Source organism: Dictyostelium discoideum, assembly GCF_000004695.1.
Source record: "Dictyostelium discoideum AX4 chromosome 1 chromosome, whole genome shotgun sequence".
Taxonomy (NCBI): Eukaryota; Evosea; class Eumycetozoa; order Dictyosteliales; family Dictyosteliaceae; genus Dictyostelium; species Dictyostelium discoideum.
Window position 1 is genome coordinate 2,968,891 of NC_007087.3, and position 19,222 is coordinate 2,988,112.

The 19,222-nt window shown below is 24.2% G+C and overlaps 7 protein-coding genes across 7 annotated transcripts; 4 read left to right on the forward strand and 3 right to left on the reverse strand.

Moving 5' to 3' along the window:
- Positions 1 to 126: 126 nt before the first annotated feature.
- DDB_G0269546 (C2 calcium-dependent membrane targeting domain-containing protein) lies at positions 127 to 5,150 on the forward strand (the record flags this gene model as incomplete). The annotated part of the gene is made up of 4 exons (XM_640964.1): positions 127 to 216; positions 364 to 724; positions 823 to 979; positions 1,118 to 5,150. 4 exons carry the CDS (start codon positions 127 to 129, stop codon positions 5,148 to 5,150), a joined length of 4,641 nt encoding a protein of 1,546 aa, XP_646056.1.
- A 378-nt stretch (positions 5,151 to 5,528) lies between these two features.
- DDB_G0269548 (hypothetical protein) lies at positions 5,529 to 6,535 on the reverse strand (the record flags this gene model as incomplete). The annotated part of the gene is made up of 3 exons (XM_640965.1): positions 5,529 to 5,687; positions 5,769 to 6,176; positions 6,257 to 6,535. 3 exons carry the CDS (start codon positions 6,533 to 6,535, stop codon positions 5,529 to 5,531), a joined length of 846 nt encoding a protein of 281 aa, XP_646057.1.
- Positions 6,536 to 6,868: 333 nt separating this feature from the next.
- DDB_G0269550 (hypothetical protein) lies at positions 6,869 to 8,230 on the forward strand (the record flags this gene model as incomplete). The annotated part of the gene is made up of 3 exons (XM_640966.1): positions 6,869 to 7,416; positions 7,491 to 7,680; positions 7,778 to 8,230. 3 exons carry the CDS (start codon positions 6,869 to 6,871, stop codon positions 8,228 to 8,230), a joined length of 1,191 nt encoding a protein of 396 aa, XP_646058.1.
- A 1,215-nt stretch (positions 8,231 to 9,445) lies between these two features.
- On the reverse strand, positions 9,446 to 11,503 carry snwA (nuclear receptor coactivator NC0A-62; the record flags this gene model as incomplete). Its single annotated transcript, XM_640967.1, has 1 exon — positions 9,446 to 11,503. The coding sequence occupies one exon, from the start codon at positions 11,501 to 11,503 to the stop codon at positions 9,446 to 9,448; it is 2,058 nt and encodes a 685-aa protein (XP_646059.1).
- Positions 11,504 to 12,225: 722 nt separating this feature from the next.
- Positions 12,226 to 13,054, forward strand: calB (calmodulin-like protein; the record flags this gene model as incomplete). The annotated part of the gene is made up of 3 exons (XM_640968.1): positions 12,226 to 12,228; positions 12,386 to 12,736; positions 12,959 to 13,054. 3 exons carry the CDS (start codon positions 12,226 to 12,228, stop codon positions 13,052 to 13,054), a joined length of 450 nt encoding a protein of 149 aa, XP_646060.1.
- Positions 13,055 to 13,238: 184 nt separating this feature from the next.
- DDB_G0269552 (hypothetical protein) lies at positions 13,239 to 13,790 on the reverse strand (the record flags this gene model as incomplete). Its single annotated transcript, XM_640969.1, has 2 exons — positions 13,239 to 13,580; positions 13,788 to 13,790. 2 exons carry the CDS (start codon positions 13,788 to 13,790, stop codon positions 13,239 to 13,241), a joined length of 345 nt encoding a protein of 114 aa, XP_646061.1.
- Positions 13,791 to 14,289: 499 nt separating this feature from the next.
- suvA (SET domain-containing protein) lies at positions 14,290 to 18,985 on the forward strand (the record flags this gene model as incomplete). Its single annotated transcript, XM_640970.1, has 2 exons — positions 14,290 to 17,073; positions 17,165 to 18,985. 2 exons carry the CDS (start codon positions 14,290 to 14,292, stop codon positions 18,983 to 18,985), a joined length of 4,605 nt encoding a protein of 1,534 aa, XP_646062.1.
- Positions 18,986 to 19,222: the final 237 nt, after the last annotated feature.

Genomic DNA, 19,222 nt, shown 5'->3' on the forward strand with positions numbered 1-19,222 from the left:
TTTTATTTTTTTTTTTTTATTTTTTTTTTTTTATTTTTTTTTTTGTTTTATTATTTTTATTAAAATATATGAATAATATATTATTCTTTTTCTACAATTTATACATATAAATAAAAACAAATTAAAATGCCTTCTATATTAAAAGTTCGAATTATAGAAGGTAGAGATCTACCAATTATGGATAGAAGCTCAGCTTTAGCAGATGCTTTTGTTGAAGTAGGTATTTTCTTTTTTTTTTTTTATAATTATGATCATAATGAATCATAATTATAAAAAATAGATTGTTTTATTTTATTTTATTTTATTTTATATTAATATATTTCTTTTTATTTTAATTATAATAAAAAAAAAAAAAAAAAATAGATAAGGTGTGGTCAGAATGATCCACAAAAAACCGATATTCAAAAGAAAACATTAAATCCAGTATGGAATCAAGATTTTAGATTTGATTTTCCAAATGATGTTGATATTCAGGATAATCCATTAGATATCAGAGTTTGGGATTATGATTTAGTTTCAAAGAATGATGTCATTGGTTCAGTTTTAATCGATTTAAATGTATTATTAGATGGTGAAACACCAACTTCTCAAATTAATGGTTGGTTCCCAATCTATGATACTTTACGTGGTATCAGAGGTGAATTATTAATAACAGTTAAATTAGAGAAATTCCAAAATGCTAATCCTTTTAAAGAATCTTCTGATGGTGTTCAATTCTTTTCAAGTATATATATTTACTTTCTAAAAAAAAAAAAAAAAAATTTATTTATTTATTTATATATTTTAATTATTAATTTTTTTTTTTTTTTAAATTAATTCTAGTATCAACACCATTTTCAAATTATAGAATTAATACAATTCATTCATTTGTTGAAGAATTAATTGTAGAGAACGATCCTGAATATCATTGGACTGATACTTTTAGAGCATCAAGATTATCAAATTTTGAAAGACAATATTTATTATATACATTATCAGGGTATGTAATATATATATATATAATATATAATATTTTATTATCAAATATTAATTTTTTTATTTATTATTATTATTATTATTATTATTATTATTATTATTATTATTATTATTATTATTATTATTTTAAATAAAATTATAGTAAATTAAGAAGACAAATGGGTAAAAAAGTATTAGATATGGGTGGTAATGCAGTATTAGGATATAAACAACATTTTGATTTAGAAGGTGATTCTGGTATTGTTGCAAGAGGTTATGGTACAGCAGTTACATTAAGAAAAGTTGTTGAATCAGATTTAATTTATTCACCAAAGAATAATTCAAACTCTTCTTCATCTTCCTCTTCATCATCTTCTTCATCTTCCTCTTCTTCAGATTCAGATTCAGATGATTCAGATGACCCAACTGATGATTTAACAGAAACAAGTAGTAGTAGCAGTGATTCATCATCAAATAGTATATTAAAAGAAAATAGAAGAAAAAGAAGAAATAAATTATTAAATCTTCATTCAGATGTACAACTTTTAACATTAAATTCATTTCAATCAAATATTGTAGTTCATTTAGGTGGTGTAGTTGCAACTAAATCTGTTAAAATTTTAAAGAAATCAAATACTCAAGAGATGAGAGATCAATATTGGACAGAGATTCGTAATGAAATTAAAAATCATGCAAAATCATTAGGTTGTAATTATATCATTGGTTATTCGGAAACTACTACCATTCAACAAGATGAGGATCTTTGTATATTTAGTGCAACTGGTACAGCAGCAATTTTAGATCTTTTAGATGGTGGTGGAGGTGGTGTTAATTTAACTGTAAATAACCCAAGTAAACGTGCATTATTATATAATAATAAACAACAACAACAACAAGTTGTTGGTAGTAGTGGTGGTGATATTGAATCAAGTGAAGATATTAACCCAGGTAGTTTTAAAAAAAATAGTTTAGGTGGTCCAGGTAGTACTGGTATGATACCAATGCAACAAAATAGAAAGAAATCAAATGTTGGCTCACTATCAGGTTCTATAGAAGATCAATCACATTATTTAAATAGTGATAATAATCAACAATTAATGAGTACTAGTAATGGTGGAATTTATGATTCAAGAAAGAATTTAAATTTTGGTGTTGGTAGTAAAAAGAATCAAAAAGCGAAATTAGGTTGTCATATTTGTCATATACCATATCACCCATCATCATCAACATCAAATTCACCACCTGCAAAATGTTCAGTATGTAAAAAGAAATATGTACCAGAGGTACTTTTAGCAACTATAGAGCCACCACCAGGTACACCAATTACAGGTGGAGGTTGTTTGATTCAAGCAAGAGCATGTAAATTGAAAAAGAAATCACAAGGTGAAGAATCAAATGCAATTCAATTATCAGAGAGTATCCCATTCGTAGAGTATGATTTACATAATCAAATTATGTACAAGTTGAAATTGTTGGGTATGAATGCTGCATTTAGTTTTAAAACTCAAATTACATTTAGTGATACATTGGTTATTGGTGTTGCCACAGCAACTGCAGTTTTCCTAACACCATTACCTTCACCACCAATCTTACAAATTTCTCGTTCTTTAGAGATTACCGATGAAAAAACTAGACGTCTTCATGAATTACAAACTAAAATCGAGAAAAAGAGTCATCAAAATCATAATCAATTATCAAAAGCTTCAAATCATTTTCAACCTGATCCAATGTTTTTATATTTACAATATAATCAATATCAACAACAACATCAACAACATTATCATAATCAACAACAACAACAACAACAACAACAACAACAACATGGTCACCATGGTCACCACGGTCATCATAGTCATAGTCATAGTCATCATGGTTATCAAAATAAAAGAGGTAAATCACCAATATCACCAAGTGGTTCAGTTTTACCAAATGCTCTAATTTCAAATAGTGAAAGTGAAGATAATAGAAATAAAAATAGAAATAATAATAATAATAATACCGATAAAGATCATGATGATTATTTATTAGATAGTTCTTATGATTTATCAAGGTCCGATAATAATAGTATAAATACACCACATAAAAAGAAATCAAGTGGTAGGGATAAAAAGAAATCTTCATCATCATCTAAAAAATCAAAGAAACCTTCTTCTTCTTCAAAAAGTAAATCACATAAACATGAAACCTCAAGTGATGATGATGAACATTATAGAAGGAGATCATCAAAATCAAAAAGTTCAAGTAAAAAGAGTAGTGGTAGTAGGGATAAAAAGAAATCAAGTAGTACTACTAGAAAAAGAAGTCATACAAGTGATAATATTTCACCATTATCAGATGGTGCATATAATGAGGAGAATAGTGACTATGATGAATCTGGTCCAGATTTAGAAGGTAATGAAACAAATAACGATACTACTGATTATGATACTGATGTTGATACTTCTGATGATGATTTAGCAAATAATACTGAACATAAACGAAGACAACAATTAAAGAAATCATCATTAAATGTTAGAAGAAAAAGATCATCAGTTTCAAATTTATCAAGTTTAACAACCACCACCACCACAACAACAACTTCAACATCTTTAAATGATCATCAAGATCAACTTAGTAATAAAAATAGTAGCAGTAGTGGTACAATACCAATTCCATTAAATAATAATGTTTTAAAGAAAACAATTGCAGCATCAAATGTTGGTGTATCATTATCAAGTTCTGGTGAATCTGATAATCCATTATTATTAAACTATCAACCAGAGAATATAAATGAATCAAACAATGCCTATATCGTTGAGATTGATGATAAATTGGATGAAGATAAAATGAGAACTTTATTGGATTTCGATTTATTACCAGGTTTTTCAATTTGTAATACTGAAGTATTACCAGGTCAAACCAAACCAGTTACAAACGTTCAATTAATTACTGCAATTAGAAGAGTAGAATGGGATGCTGTCGATCCAAACTATTTAAATACTCAATTATCTTCAATTTTTAATAGTCTTTATGAAAGTATTATGTTTAAACTTCGTGAACTATCACCATGTTGTATTTGTGGTATTAAATTGGATATTAAAATACCGGAAGATGATCAAGTTCAAATCGTTTTAACAGCAATGGTTACAATTCAAATGGAAGATTTTGATACAAGTTTAATTTCAACTCCATTATTATTAGATCAACAACAACAACAACAACAACAACAATTACAACATCAACAATTATTACAACAAATTCAACAAGGTTCATCCTCCATTGTTAACAGTAGTGGTAGTATAAATATTGTTAACAATGGTAGCGTCATCAATAATAGTAGTGGTAATATTGGTGATTTAATTAATAATAGTGGTAATTCTTCCATTGCTAATCCATTAATACCACCACCAATGAATCTATCATCAAATAAACTTTCAATTCCTTCAACTATAACTGTACCACAATTACCAATTGCAAATTCACCATTTAGTAATATTAATAATATTAATATTAATAATAATAATAATATTATACAACAAAAGAATGAAATTTCAACAACAACAACAACAACAAATATATTAAAACCTCAAACATCTTCATCACAATTATCACCAAATGTAATGGCATCAGCTTTACCAAATGATTTACAATTTGATATGTCTCCACCAAAATCACCAATGAAAAAAACTTCAGATTCAATATCCAATAATAATAATAATAGTAATAATAATAATAATGTACCATATTATCATAGTAATGAAAGAATTAAAGAATTATTAGGATCAAGAAATGTTGAACAAAGACATGTTGAATTAACTCCACTATCTTATTTACCTGGTAGTAAATTGGAGAAATATTTAGGTCGTATTAATATTCATTTGATTAAAGAAAGTTTTAGTGTTAGAGATCAAGGTGGTCTTGGTGTATTTGGTCATGTTTTCTTAAGAGAAGCAAATGCTATCGCAAGAGCTCATGTTATGGGTATGGGTGGTAATGCTTTAATTGGTTATCATATTGACGAGTTCACTTTAATTTTAGATTCTGGTCCAAAAGGTCAAGCCTATTCTTTAATTAGTATTAGTGGTGATGCTTATAGTTCTACAAATGATCTTTATGGTTTAAACCCTCAAAAACAATTACAACAAAATTTATCGCAACAACAAACTTTACCACAACAACAATATAATTATAGTTCTTCAAATTTACAATATAATTAGAACTTTTTATTAGTTTTAAAAAAATAATAATAATATTAAAAAATAATAATAAAATATTTTTATTATTCATTAACAATTTTATTTATTTTTTCATTTATTATCGATTGTTTTATCTATTTTTCAAATAATAATAATAATAATAATAATAATAATAATAATAATAATAATAATAATTGTTTAAATAAATATCCATTATTTTGACCATTATATCAATGAAAATGCTGTTAAACAAAAATAAAGATTTTAATAATAACCATTATAGTTTAAAATAAAAAAATTACTAAAAAAACACAATCACCTTAAAAAAAACAAATAAAAATCTTTTTAAAGTTTTTAAAATACAAGAGAATACATTTTTTTTTTTTTTTTTTTATTTTTTTACCATCTACCATTTGGTCTTGCACCTTTTCCATTTGAATAAGCAAATGTACGAGTTTGTGGTTGAGTAAAAGTTGCTGCACATTTTCCACACACTGGGCCATCCTTTTCGATATATCCTTTCTCTAAACTTCCTTTACATTGAGAACAAACAAAACACTATTTTTTTTTTTTTTTATTTGAAAAATAATTAATTATTTATTTATTTTAATAAAAATAATAATAATAATAATTACTTACATTTGGATGATATTTATTACCACTAACAACAGTAAAAGTTGAATCAATTGGTTTTTTACAAGCAAAACAATTTACTTGTTTAGATTTATCTGAACATGATTTACAAATTGCAGAACCGTCAGAACCTGTAACAAATTGATTTTTACCAATTGATGATGAACATTTTGAGCATGTAAAACAATTACTATGATAAATATTACCACCAAATGAAACTGCTTCATTATCTGGGTCTGCTTGAATCTGATTTCTACACCATGTACAAATATCTTTACCTTTTTGTAAATTATTATATAAGTTGGTTTTCATTTCAAATTTTTCTTTGGTTTTTTCATCATTTTGAGTTATTGCACTTGCTGATCCAAATTTGGAAATTGCAAAATTTGGATTAAATTTAATTTCAGTAAAACACTTTAATAATTAATAAAATTTTTTTAATAAATTAAATAATAATAAAAACAAAAAGTAAATATAAATAGAATCACACATACACTTTTACAACAAGGAATACCTGAAATTTCTGAAAAATCGTTATCTGATAAAACTTTTGAACAAGATGCACATGTAAAACATTTTGAATGATAAATTTTACCCAATACTTGTTTATGTTCTGCTGATGCAATGATTGGTCCTGAACATTTTGAACAGTTTAAATCTTGACTAAAACATTGTTCATGATATTTTTTAAAATTTGATGTCTTTATATTATCTGTTGATTTGAATGGTTTATTACATCCAATACATAAATTATTATTTGTTTCAGTGGACATTTTCTATATGGATTTGTATTATATATTAAAATATTAATTTTTTTTTTTTTTGATTTTTTAATTTTTTTTTTTTTTTTTTTTTTTTTTTCAAATAATCAAAATGGGTTTTTTTTTTTTTTTCATCGAATAAACAAAAAAATAAAAACACAAATAAAATTTTTATTTTTAGTTTGACTAGATATTTTATTTTTTTTTTTTACCAAAAAGTTTTTTTTTATTTTATTTTTTTTCGTTTCGCCTTTTTTTAATTTTTAATTTTTAATTTTTTAATTTTTAATTTTTTTTTTTTTTTTTTTTTTTTTTTTTTTTTTTTTTGAAATGAAAGAAAAAACAATGGATGATGATGATATAAAAATTAAATTTGTAAATATAAAATCAGAAAATGTGTTTTTAATAGAAACATATTTTAAAGGATTTGAAAAATTACCAAGAAGAGATTGGGAAAGAGGATTAGAATATATAGTTGGTCAAATGGAAAATGATCATGTAGTAACAAAAGGTGACTTTGAAATAGATCCACAAACAAATGAAATCACTGTAATATCAAAAGAACGTGGTATATCATTTGGTGTATCAGCAAACACTGATAAAACATCATCAACCAGATTTCAATTAGCCAATCCATTTGGTAAAGGTGGTTTAGTTGGTTTTGAATTTAGTGCAGGTCTATATAAAAATAACAATGGTTCAGTATCATACACTGATAGATTTGGTAATACATTATCTCTTTTAAAATCTTCTCAAGATCCAGTTATAAAAGATAGAAATTTTAAAATTGATGAGACTACATTATCCTATTCATTTCAAAAAAATTCAAATAAATTTTCAATTTTTGCAGGTGATAGTACTGTCTCTGTTTTAAATAAAAATAAAAACAAAGAGTAAGCAATTTAATAATTTTTTTTTTAAAAAAAAAAAAAAAAAAAAAGTAGAGTTATTAATTTTTTTTTTTTAGACATTTGGCTAATACAGGATTAGCATTTAAAACAGGTATTTCACATATTTATTCAAGTAATTTAAGAAGTAAATCTATAAATAGACTCTTTAAAATTCAAAATGAACTTGCATTTCCAATTCTATCATCCTGTTCATTTTTTAAATCAAATATAACATATTCTTTAGATTTTCCACTTTACGAACAGTTGGTATGTATAAAAAATAATACTATAATAATAATAAAAAGTTAACTAACAATAATAATTTATTATTTATATTTATATATATATTATTTAATTAATTTAGAAATTTAGAGGTGATTTTATAACTGGTGGTATTTTTAATTTTAGTAAAGATTCAATGATACCAATATCAGAAAGATTTTTTAATGGAAGACATTATAATTTTGAAGGATTTGTTGATTCAAGTTTAACCGAAAAAGGAAGATCTCCATATTTAGGTAGTAGTTTCTTTTTCACATTTAGAACTGCGTTATTACATAAAATTAAAGATAATGCAAGTGTTATGGCATATCATTGTATTGGTAACACTGTACTTCCTTTGGATAGTAATGAAACTACTTTTAAATCAACCGCTCTCAAATTATTCTCAACAAATTCAATTCGTTCTTCAATTGGTCTTGGTATTTCTGTTGATATGGGTTCTGCTGATATTGAATGTAGTTTGGTTAAACCATTATTTTTTAATTCACAAGATGAACTTAATAATTTTGCATTTGGAATTAATATTAAAATTTAAAAAAAAAAATAAAATAAAATAATTTAAGAAAATTTAAAATAAATAAATCTCATTAATTACATTATTCATTTTCACCAAAAAATAATTATAATAATTAAAATAATTAAAAAAAAATAAAAAATAAAAAAAAATAAAAAAAGAAATAAAATAAATAATTCTCACTATCCTGTAAATATATAAATCTTATTAAAAAAATAATAATAATAATAAAAATGATAAAAAAAACCCTTTTTATCTTTTTTGGAAATTTCAAATAATTCCTGATTTAGTAATTGTTTTATTTTGGTTAAATTGAAAAAAAAAGTAAAAATTAAAAAGTAATAATTCCTTTTTAAAACTTTCAGATCAAGGTCGAATTAAATCATTTAAAATGGGAAAGTATAAATTGAATAAAATTTTTTTTTTTTTTCATTATCAATTCAAACCAACAAAGAATGTAAAAAACAAATAATGGAAATCAAAAAAAACAAATAAAAAAAATAAAGGTAAAATATTTTTTAAATAAATAATTATATTTATAATAAAAATAATAAATTACCATAATTCTAACAAAAAAAAAAAAATATAAAATAAAATAAAAAAAATTATAATTTTTTAAAAAATAGGATTTCTAAATGCTAAAATAGAAAGTAGAACTTGTATCTATAACAATCTAATGTTAGAGAAAGGAAAGATTTATCTATGCACTATAACATTAAGAAAGTAATGATCAAATAACTCTACATAAATAACCTTTAAAACAACAATAAAAAGTTTACCAACTCTATTAAAATTATAAAATGAAACCAATCAATACCAAAGTAGTGTTAAAGAAAGGAAAGATTTATCTATGCACTTTGACATTAAAAATGGTTAAATGATTATATGTTTCAACAATTCAAGAAACTTCTTAAAAAAAAAAAATAATAAAAATAAAGAATAAAAAGTTTTTTACATAATTAATTTATTAAATAAATATTATCAAACACTTTTATTATATTATTATTATGGTAAAAAAAAAAAAAAGATTATAAAAGGAAGTTGTTGTTGTTTATTTTAATGATATTTTAAAAAAAAAAAAAAGAATTAAATAAAAGAAAATCTTTTTTTAATTTTTATTCTTGAAATCTAAATAATTTTTAAATAATTATTTTAATATTACTATTATGATTTATTATTATCTTTTTTTTTTATTTTTTTTTTATTTTTATTTTTATTTTTTTTTTTAATATAATTTTATCTTTTTTTACTAAAATCATCAAAACCAAATGGATCATCAGATTTCTTTTTCTCTTTTTCAAATGCAACAGGACCTGTTCTGTCTTTTGATCTGTCAGTTCCACTAAATTCTTTATTTGGTCTTGGTACACCGCCGCTACCACTACCACCCTCTTTACCGAATCTACTATTACTTAAAACATCTTGAATTGATGTATTATCCTCTTGATTTGATTTTGGTCTATAGATTGAATTTGATACAGCGCCACCAAACAAAGGTTTAGAATAAACATTGTATGAATCATCATTACCAAATCCACTAGTAAGACTTTCTGATTGATTGAATAATCTTTGATCATATATTGAATCTTCAGTTCTCTTTATTGAAGCTTGACCCAATGCAATCTTTTCACTAATATCACGATCTTGATCTCTATTGAATTTAGATTTCTTTCCACTTGCTTCTAATCTATATTCACGTTCTAATTCTCTCTTCTTTTCCATTCTAATTTTATCTCTTTCTAATTTCTCTTTTCTTTCTCTTCTAACTCTTTCATCTTCACTATCTGATGAATCTGAATCACTATCTGAATCACTATCTGACCTTCTCTTACTATATCTATCTCTATCATTACTATCATCACGACGTCTATTGTCTCTATTGTCTCTATTATCTCTACTATCCCTACTATCCCTATTATCCCTACTATCCCTACTATCCCTACTATCCCTACTATCCCTACTATCCCTACTATCCCTACTATCCCTATTATCTCTACTATCTATATTGTCTCTACCACGATTATCCCTATTATCTTTTATTCTATATCTATCATCGTCATCATCATTATCATTTCTACTTGGTATTCTTTCAGTAGATCTTGATCTTGATCTTCTATTCATTGGTGGTGTTCTTTTATTTTTATCTTCATCACTACTACTATCATTATCATTATCATTATCAGAATCTGAATTATCTTTTCTTGTATATCTTTGTTGTATTATACCAGATCTTTCATTTCTAACATCTTCAGCTAATTTACGAAGCATATCTTGTTTTCTTTCTTTTTCTTTTTGAGCTAATTTTCTTTCTAACTCAGCACGTGCTGAAACCTCTTCACGTGCATTCGATTCAGCTATATAGAGTGCTTGAGTGAAATGAGCAAACTTATCATTGATCTCTACATCTTGTAAGCCACCACCATTTGAAACCAAACGTTTATCAATTGAGATTGCAAAACCTTTTGGATTTTTCCAATTTGAAACACATGGTGGTATGGTCCAATCTTGTTGATCCTGTACTGATAATTTACGAGTTGGTGAATGCATAACTGGTGCAGGTGGTGAACCATGCTCCATAATCTTCTTTTTAATCTTATATTTTGGTGGTTCCAATGGATCTTGTGCGACATCTACCATACGAACAATCTTTGAATTTAATGCACTACCATTGTTTGAACCCAATTGATTCGATGGTGTATACTTTATATAGGTGGCACTTTTTTTCTCAACCTCTACATAGTTGGTTGATTTCGATGATTTTATTTTACCATTTACAATCTTTTCTAATGCATTCTTTGTTCTATCCAATGTTTCTTGTAGTTCATCATCATCTGGTCTTTGTAATTCATGCTCTGTATGTTGTTTTGGTATTAAATCTTTATATTGTGAATGTAAACTACCCTTTTCACCTAAAATAGCTTCATGTTTAACTCTACCTGTCGAATCAACACTAACTGGTACAATTGATGTTGTTGTACCACCACCATTCATATTACTTGTATTGCTATTACTTGATTTAGATTTACCCTTTCTACCCATATCCAATGGATATTGTACTATATGAATCTCTGGGAATGCACCACCATCCCCAAAATCTTCTATATTCTTTGGTAAATATCCTTTTCTATTACCATATGTTGGTATTACTTTTTTTGGTTTATCATTTAATTCTTGTTGTTGTTGTTGTTGTTGTTTCTGTTGTTGTGGTTTTGGTTTCGGTTGAAAAAGTGGATCCTCTTCTTCATTACTATATACATTTTTTGGTTTTGGTAATAATGATGATAATGATGTCATTGTTTTTATTATATAAATATGTATATTATTATTAAGTTTATTGGTATATTTCTCTTTCTCTTAAATAAATAATTCAGGTTATAAAACAAAAAAACTAAAAACAATTAAAAATAAAATAAAATTAAAAAAAAAAAAAAAAAACAATTGAAAAAAATTTTTGAAATAAAAAAAAAAATTTTAAAAATTAATTATTTTTTTTTTTTTTTTTTTAATTTTATTTTATTTTATTTTTAAATAAATTATTACCATTTTTAAAACAGATTAAATTTTGTCATTGATATTGTTTTTTTAATCGTGATTATTATTTAATATTAAATTGTAATATTTATTATAATTTAAATTTTTTTTTTTTTTTTTTTTTATTGGAAAAATAATTATAAAATTAGTTGGATTTTTAATTTATTTTATAATTATAACCCTAAAAAAAAAAAACCATTCAGTTAAATGGATAAAAAATAAATAAAAAAAAAAAAAAATATATATATAAATTAATTTTAATCCAAAGTGTTTCGACCAGTTAATCAAGATCCCAAATCGAGTTTTTTTATTTAATAAAAATTAAAAAAAAAAAAAAAAAAAAAAAGATTTTTTTTTATTTTTTTTTTTTTTTAAATTTTTCAAAATTTTGTCTGGGTGAAAAAAAAAAAAAAAATAAAAAAAATAAAAAAAAAAAAGGTGTAATATATTTAATCAACATACATTCAGCATATATAATAAAAGCAATGGTAATTTCATCACCCCAATATATATATTTTTTTTATTTTAATTTTTTCAATTTTTTTTTTTTTTTTTTTTTTTTGATCAACTATATATTAACTCTATTTTTTTTTTTTAATATTAATTCAAAAAAAAAAAAAAAAAAAAAAAAAAAAAAAAAAATAGGCAAAAGAAGATACTACTCAAGCATTATATAAAGAAGCATTCAATTTATTTGATAAAGATAAAGATGGTAAAATTACAATTCAAGAATTAGGTATAGTTATGAGATCAGTTGGATCAAACCCAACTCAACAAGAACTTAAAGATATTGCTAAAGAGATTGACGATGGTTCAGGTTTAGTAGATTTTAGTAAATTTTCATCACTCATGACTAGAAAAATGAAATATTCAGATTCTGAAGCTGATATCAAACAAGCTTTCAAAGTTTTCGATAAAAAAGGTAATGGTTATGCAAATATTCAAGATTTAAAACACACATTAACTTCAATTGGTGAAAAATTAACAAAAGAAGAAGTATGTATTACATTATTATTATTATTATTATTATTATTATTATTATTATTATTATTATTATTATTATTATTATTATTATTATTATTATTATTATTATTATTATTATTATTATTATTATCATTTTTGAACTCTATTCTAATAATTAAATTTTCTTTTTTTTTTTTTTTTTTTTATAACTAAAAATAAAAAAAATAAAAAAAATAAATATAAATTATATTTTAGTTCGATAATATGTTAAAAGACGCAAAAACTGTTGATGGCCAAATTCATGTTGATGAATTTGTTAGAGTTATTAAATCAAGCAAATCATTCAATTAAATAGGAAATGTAATATTAAAAAATAATAATAATAATTATAAAAAAAATAAAAAAAAGATATAAATATCCATATACACTTATTTATAAGAAAAAAAAAAAAAAAAAAAAAAGGTTTTTATTTATTATTTACAAATTCGGCGCTCTGTGTTTCTTTTTTTTTTTATTTTTTATTTTTTTTTTAGTATTAATCTTGTTGTTCTTCTTTTTTTTCTTCTTGTTGTTTTTGTTTAATTTTTTTTTCTAAAACTAAACAAGAGATTACATGTCTCATTGGAACGAAAACTACACCCAATTCTTTTCTTATGGTTTGTCCATCAGGTAACACTACATCTTCATAAGCATAATTTAATAATATATTTTGTTGTTTGTCAAAACATGTGAAAACTCCTTTGATCATTCTATTTCCTGTTGCTATAATTTGAATTTCATGATCCATCCATTCTTGAACTTTTTTAATTGCCTCTGATGTAATCGATTCATTTGGTTCGTGATTTTCTATATTTTCAACTTGTGAAACTACTTCTTCCTTTTTTTTTTGTTTTTTTTTCCAAAAATTAATTTTTTTTTTTTTTTTAATTTTTTTATTTTTTTATTTATTTTTTATATGGTTAATATTATGATATTAAAATTTTTAAAGTTAAAGTGAATTAAGGGTGTTGTGTATGTGTGTGAGGGTGAGGGTGAAATAAGTATAATGTATGTGTGTTGTGTGTATATTTTATTGAAGATATACCATTTTTATATTAAGTTTTTTGTGTAGTTCTATAGTTAATTAATTTTCAAATTATTATTTTTTTTTTTTTTTTTTTTTTTTAATTCTTTTTTTATAAAAAAAAAAAAAAAAAAAAAAAAAAAAAAATTTTCAGCGCTTTTTTTTTTAAAATTCAAAAAAAAAAACAAAAAAACAAAAATTATTTTCTTTTTTCCCTTATTTATAAAAAAAAAAAAAGTAAAACAAAAATTTATTTATTTACATATATACTAATTAATTAATTAATTAATTAATTAATTAATTAATTAATTAAACTTTTTATTTATATATATATATATATATATATATATATAATTAAACTTTTTATTTATATATATATTACATAATTTCCCCTTTTTTTTAATTTTTTTTTTTTCAATTACCAAAAATAATAGGGTAACAATAAATCTCATATAAAAACACCACACTACTAGTTTTATACATACACATTCAAAATTAAATAAAAACATGATCCTACTTTGAAATGGATATAAAGGATATTTTTTTTATAGATGATAGCTCAGAGGGATCTGATGATGAAATATCATTTATCTGTTCAACATTTACTCCAAATTCATCAAACAAAAACAACAACAATAATAATTACAATAGCAATGGCAGCAATAATACTAATAATAATAGCAATAACAATAACAGCAACAGTAACAACAACAACAATAGCAAAAGCAATAATAACAATAATAACAATAATAATAATAATAATAATAAAAATAAAAATAAAAATAATAGTAGTAATGATTATATTGAAAATAGAAAGAAATTAGCAAAACAATCAACTTATGAACCATATGTTAATTATGACCAAAAGCATAATCCATATTCAATAACTTCACCAATTGTTTTGGATGAAATAGTTGAAGAGGTAAGACAAGATTTGGAGAAAAGATATAAACCACCCATTTCCTCATCATCTTTATCGTCATCGTCATCATCAGTAGCAAATGCATCTGTATTAAATCATAATAGCAATTATGATTTACCACAAGTTCACATATCTCCATCTATGGTTGAAATTAAAGATAATGATATAGTATTTACATCCTTACCAACTTCATCAGTATCAACACCAAATTCAACACCAACTTCAATCCTCACAACAAATCCAATGTTTCTAGCAACAACAACAACAACAACAACAACACCAACACCAATACCAACACCAATACCAACACCAATACCAACACTAACAACAACAACTACTACACCAACTACTACTACACAAACTCCAAGCATATTTAATAGATCAAATAATATAGCTAAAACCAATCTTAATAATATCAATGGTAATGATAGTAATAAAAAATCAAATTCAAAACCTTACACTACACTTGAAAAATTACAAGAGGAAAGAAAGAGAAATATTGAAATTACATCTGGTTTAACAAAGAAAGGTACTTTGGAATTAAATAAATATAACAATAATAAGAATAAAGAGACCCCAGTTGATATTTATCCACTTGAAGAACTTGAAAGTATGTATGTGGATATGTATGTGAAACCTGTAAATAATAAACCAAAGGGAAAGATTGAAGAAAAAAAAAATACAAATCAACTAGCATCATCATCATTATCATCACCATCACCATCACCAACATCAACTTCAACATTGCCATCATCAATATCAACATCAAGATTATCATCATCAGCTTCAACAGCACCACCAACTTCAACATTGCCATCATCAATATCAGCACCAAGATCGTCATCATCATCAAATTCATCAACACCATCATCACTATATTCATATTTACCATATAGATATTCATCATCATCATCGTCATCATCATCATATCCTTCATCATCCTCATATCCTTCATCCTCATCCTCATATTCATCATATTCATCATTTTCATCACCAAGAAAGAATTTAGAAAATAATAGAGAATTTGCAAGTCCAAGAAAAGATGATATATCGTTTATAGAAAGAAAAGAACTAACAGAAAAACAGCAAAAGGAGAATGAACGTTTGGAAGAACAGAGAATATCACTACTTAGATTAGAGACAGAGAGACAGAATCTAGCAAAACAACGTTTAGAAAAAGAAAGAATATTAGAAAAACAAAAATTAAATGATGAGCGTTTAGAAAGAGTTGAGCGTGATCGTAGAAATAGATTAGAAAAAGAAAGACTTGAAAAAGAAAAACTAGAAAAAGAAAGACTAGAAAAAGAAAGACTAGAAAAAGAAAGACTAGGAAAAGAAAAAGAAAAAGAAAAAGAAAAGGTACCATCATCTTCATCATCTTCTTCTTCTTCTTCTTCAACAACACAAAATCAAATAGAACAATCATCAGGAACTAGAACAGCTAGAAAGAGGGTTCATGTTGCTCCAAAAGACATTAGAAAAATCATATTGGGTAAATTAAGATCATGTTTAGATGCAGAGGATATAATTATTAAAGACTTGTCAGATGAGGTTAAAATGAACGTTTGTGAAGAGATTGAACGTTTTTCGTTTGGTTCTACACAAAAAAAACAAGATTATGTTAAAAAATTAGCATATCAATACACTCTAATAAGGGGTGGTCTAGTTCCAACCTATCTAATACCGTTGCTCCCTGAAAGTTTTTTATCAACTCTATCACCATCACAATTTATAACACCAGCTATAGCTACATTAATGCAAAATGTCTATGAAAGTACTCAACATAAACCTGAAACAAATTCTTCAACAAATCAAATAAATCCCTCATCAGAGTTATCATCTTCATATTCATCTTCTACTTCATCATCTTCATCATCATCATCTTCATCTTCTTCACTATTATCATCATTATTATCTATAGGAACTGAAAATACGACAACAACAACAACAACAAAAACTACAACAAGATCAACTTCATCACACTTACAAAAGGATATACCAATCAAATTGGAAACTTCAATGGAATCATCACAAAACTCTACATCTACATTTAGAGAAACTCAAGAAATAATTAATAACGATACAATTACAGAATTGGAAAGAGACTTAAAAGGAATGAAATTTGGGGATTGCATCGATGCAGTTACATCTGAGGTGATAGTGAAGGAGCTAATCGAAGATTATTCAACCTCAATTATCAATAGAAATCAATTACCATCTGGAATGAATTTATTAAGAAAATATAGAAATTTAATAAGATCGGAATATGGTCAACCAATTGATAATATAGTAATTATTTTACTTTCTATGGTCACAGATGTTAGTTTCATTGAATTAAAAAGTAAATATCTTGATCTTTATAAACAAGATTGTAAAAATGGTTTGGTAAGTTTTATAAAAACTGATTTTAAACTAATTTATTTATACCTTATTTTTTTATTTTATTTACTAAATTTTTTATTCATTATCTAAATAGATTAAAAGTGATATTTTAAATATAGATATGCCATATTTTGAACCTTTAAATGAATATATTCAAAGACAAAAGAAATCTTTAGTTGAAATTGATGAAACAGATTTATATAATCCAAATACTAATATTAATCAAAATAATAAAAGTAATAAAAATAATAATGGTGAAAATAAAATTCAAAATGATAAAAGTAAAATTTCTAAAAAAATATTTAAAGCAAATTTAATGTTGGAAAATGAATTTTTATATATTTTCGAGAATTCAGGTAAATTAGTTCATGTAAAGAAAGAGATTAAAAGAAAAACAAAGATTGCAACTAGTAGTAGTACAAAAGTATCATCATCGTCATCACCATCATCATCACCCTCCTCATCACCTCCACAATTAAATGGCACCAATGGTAAAAGCAGATTTAGTTCTCAACAAAAATTACCTTGCCTAAATTGTAAGAGAGCAAATATTAAACAATGTCTTGGTAACCCATGTACTAGATGTCTACTTAAACGTTCAGTGTGTATTCAAGACAGAGCGTATTTGGATGCAGAAAATGGTAGTAGTGATATTCTTCTTAACAATACAAGTAAAAAGAGAAAGAGTATTGATGAACATAATAATGGTCATCATAATCATTCTAGAAATAATAATGATAATAACTATAATAATGATAATGATAATAATAATAATAATGATAGTTATAATGATAGTGATAATGATAATAATGATAATAATTATAATAATAATAATAATAATGATAATAATAATAATAATAATAACAACAATAATAATAATAATAATAATAATAATAATAATAATGATAACAATAATAATAATAATAATAATAATAATAATAATAATAATAATAATAATAATAATAATAATAATAATAATAATAATAATAATAATAATAATAATAATAATAATAATAATAATAATAATGCTAATAATTGTCATCAACAAAAGAAATTAAAAGCACAATGGATTGATCCAGATATTGCAAGAGGAGTTTATACCTATCCATTAAAAGCAATTAACGAAGTTGATGATATACCACTCACCAATTCATTGGTTAATTTCAAATGGATTGATAAATCATTTTGTGATAGAGAGACATTGAATGTCAAAGAGTTTCTATCTGGTTGTGATTGTGTGGGTGATTGTCATAATAATCCAAATTGTCAATGTATTTTAGAGGGAGGTATTTATTATTCTGATCAAGGAACTTTGACTGGGAAAAATATTGAAGGTCCAATCGTTGAATGTAATCCACGTTGTAAATGTTCCCATGAATTATGTAAGAATCGTGCCATTCAACAAGGCCAACAAAATAGTTTCCCATTGGAATTATTTAAAACCTCCAACAAGGGTTGGTGCGCACGTGCTTGTATTGAAATCCCCAAGTATACCTTTGTTTGTGAATATGTGGGTGAAATCATCTCTCATGATGAGGCAGAAGAGCGTGGTTTAAGGTATGATACTCAAGGTCTCAGCTATCTATATGATTTAAATGGTGATTCAAATTGTTTGGTGGTTGATGCCACTCACTATGGCAATGCCACTAGATTCATAAATCACTCCTGTAGTCCAAATCTCATTAGTATTTTCTTTTACCTTGATCAAAGGATTGAAATAGATAAACCTCGAATTGCATTCTTTTCATCAAGAACTATCAAAGAAGGTGAAGAATTAACTTTTGACTACCGTTATAATTTACCATCTGGCATTCAAAATAAAACTAATATACCAGGTGGAATTCTTTGTCATTGTGGTTCTTCGAAATGCAGAAAATGGCTTTGGGTACCCGAAGTCTCAAAAAAAAGAAAATAATATTAATAACCAAAAAAAAAAAAAAAAAAAAAACAAAAAAATTTAATAAATTTTAATTATTTTCAACACTTACACATTCCAAGATTTGATATAATTTAAAAGAATTGGGTGAAACTCTTGGATTTAAATTAAAAAAAAAAATCACGGAATTTTCTCCAAATTACTGTAATTTTTTTTTTTTTCAGAAAACTTTAAAAATTTTAAAAATTTTTTTTTTATATTTTTTTTTTTTTTATA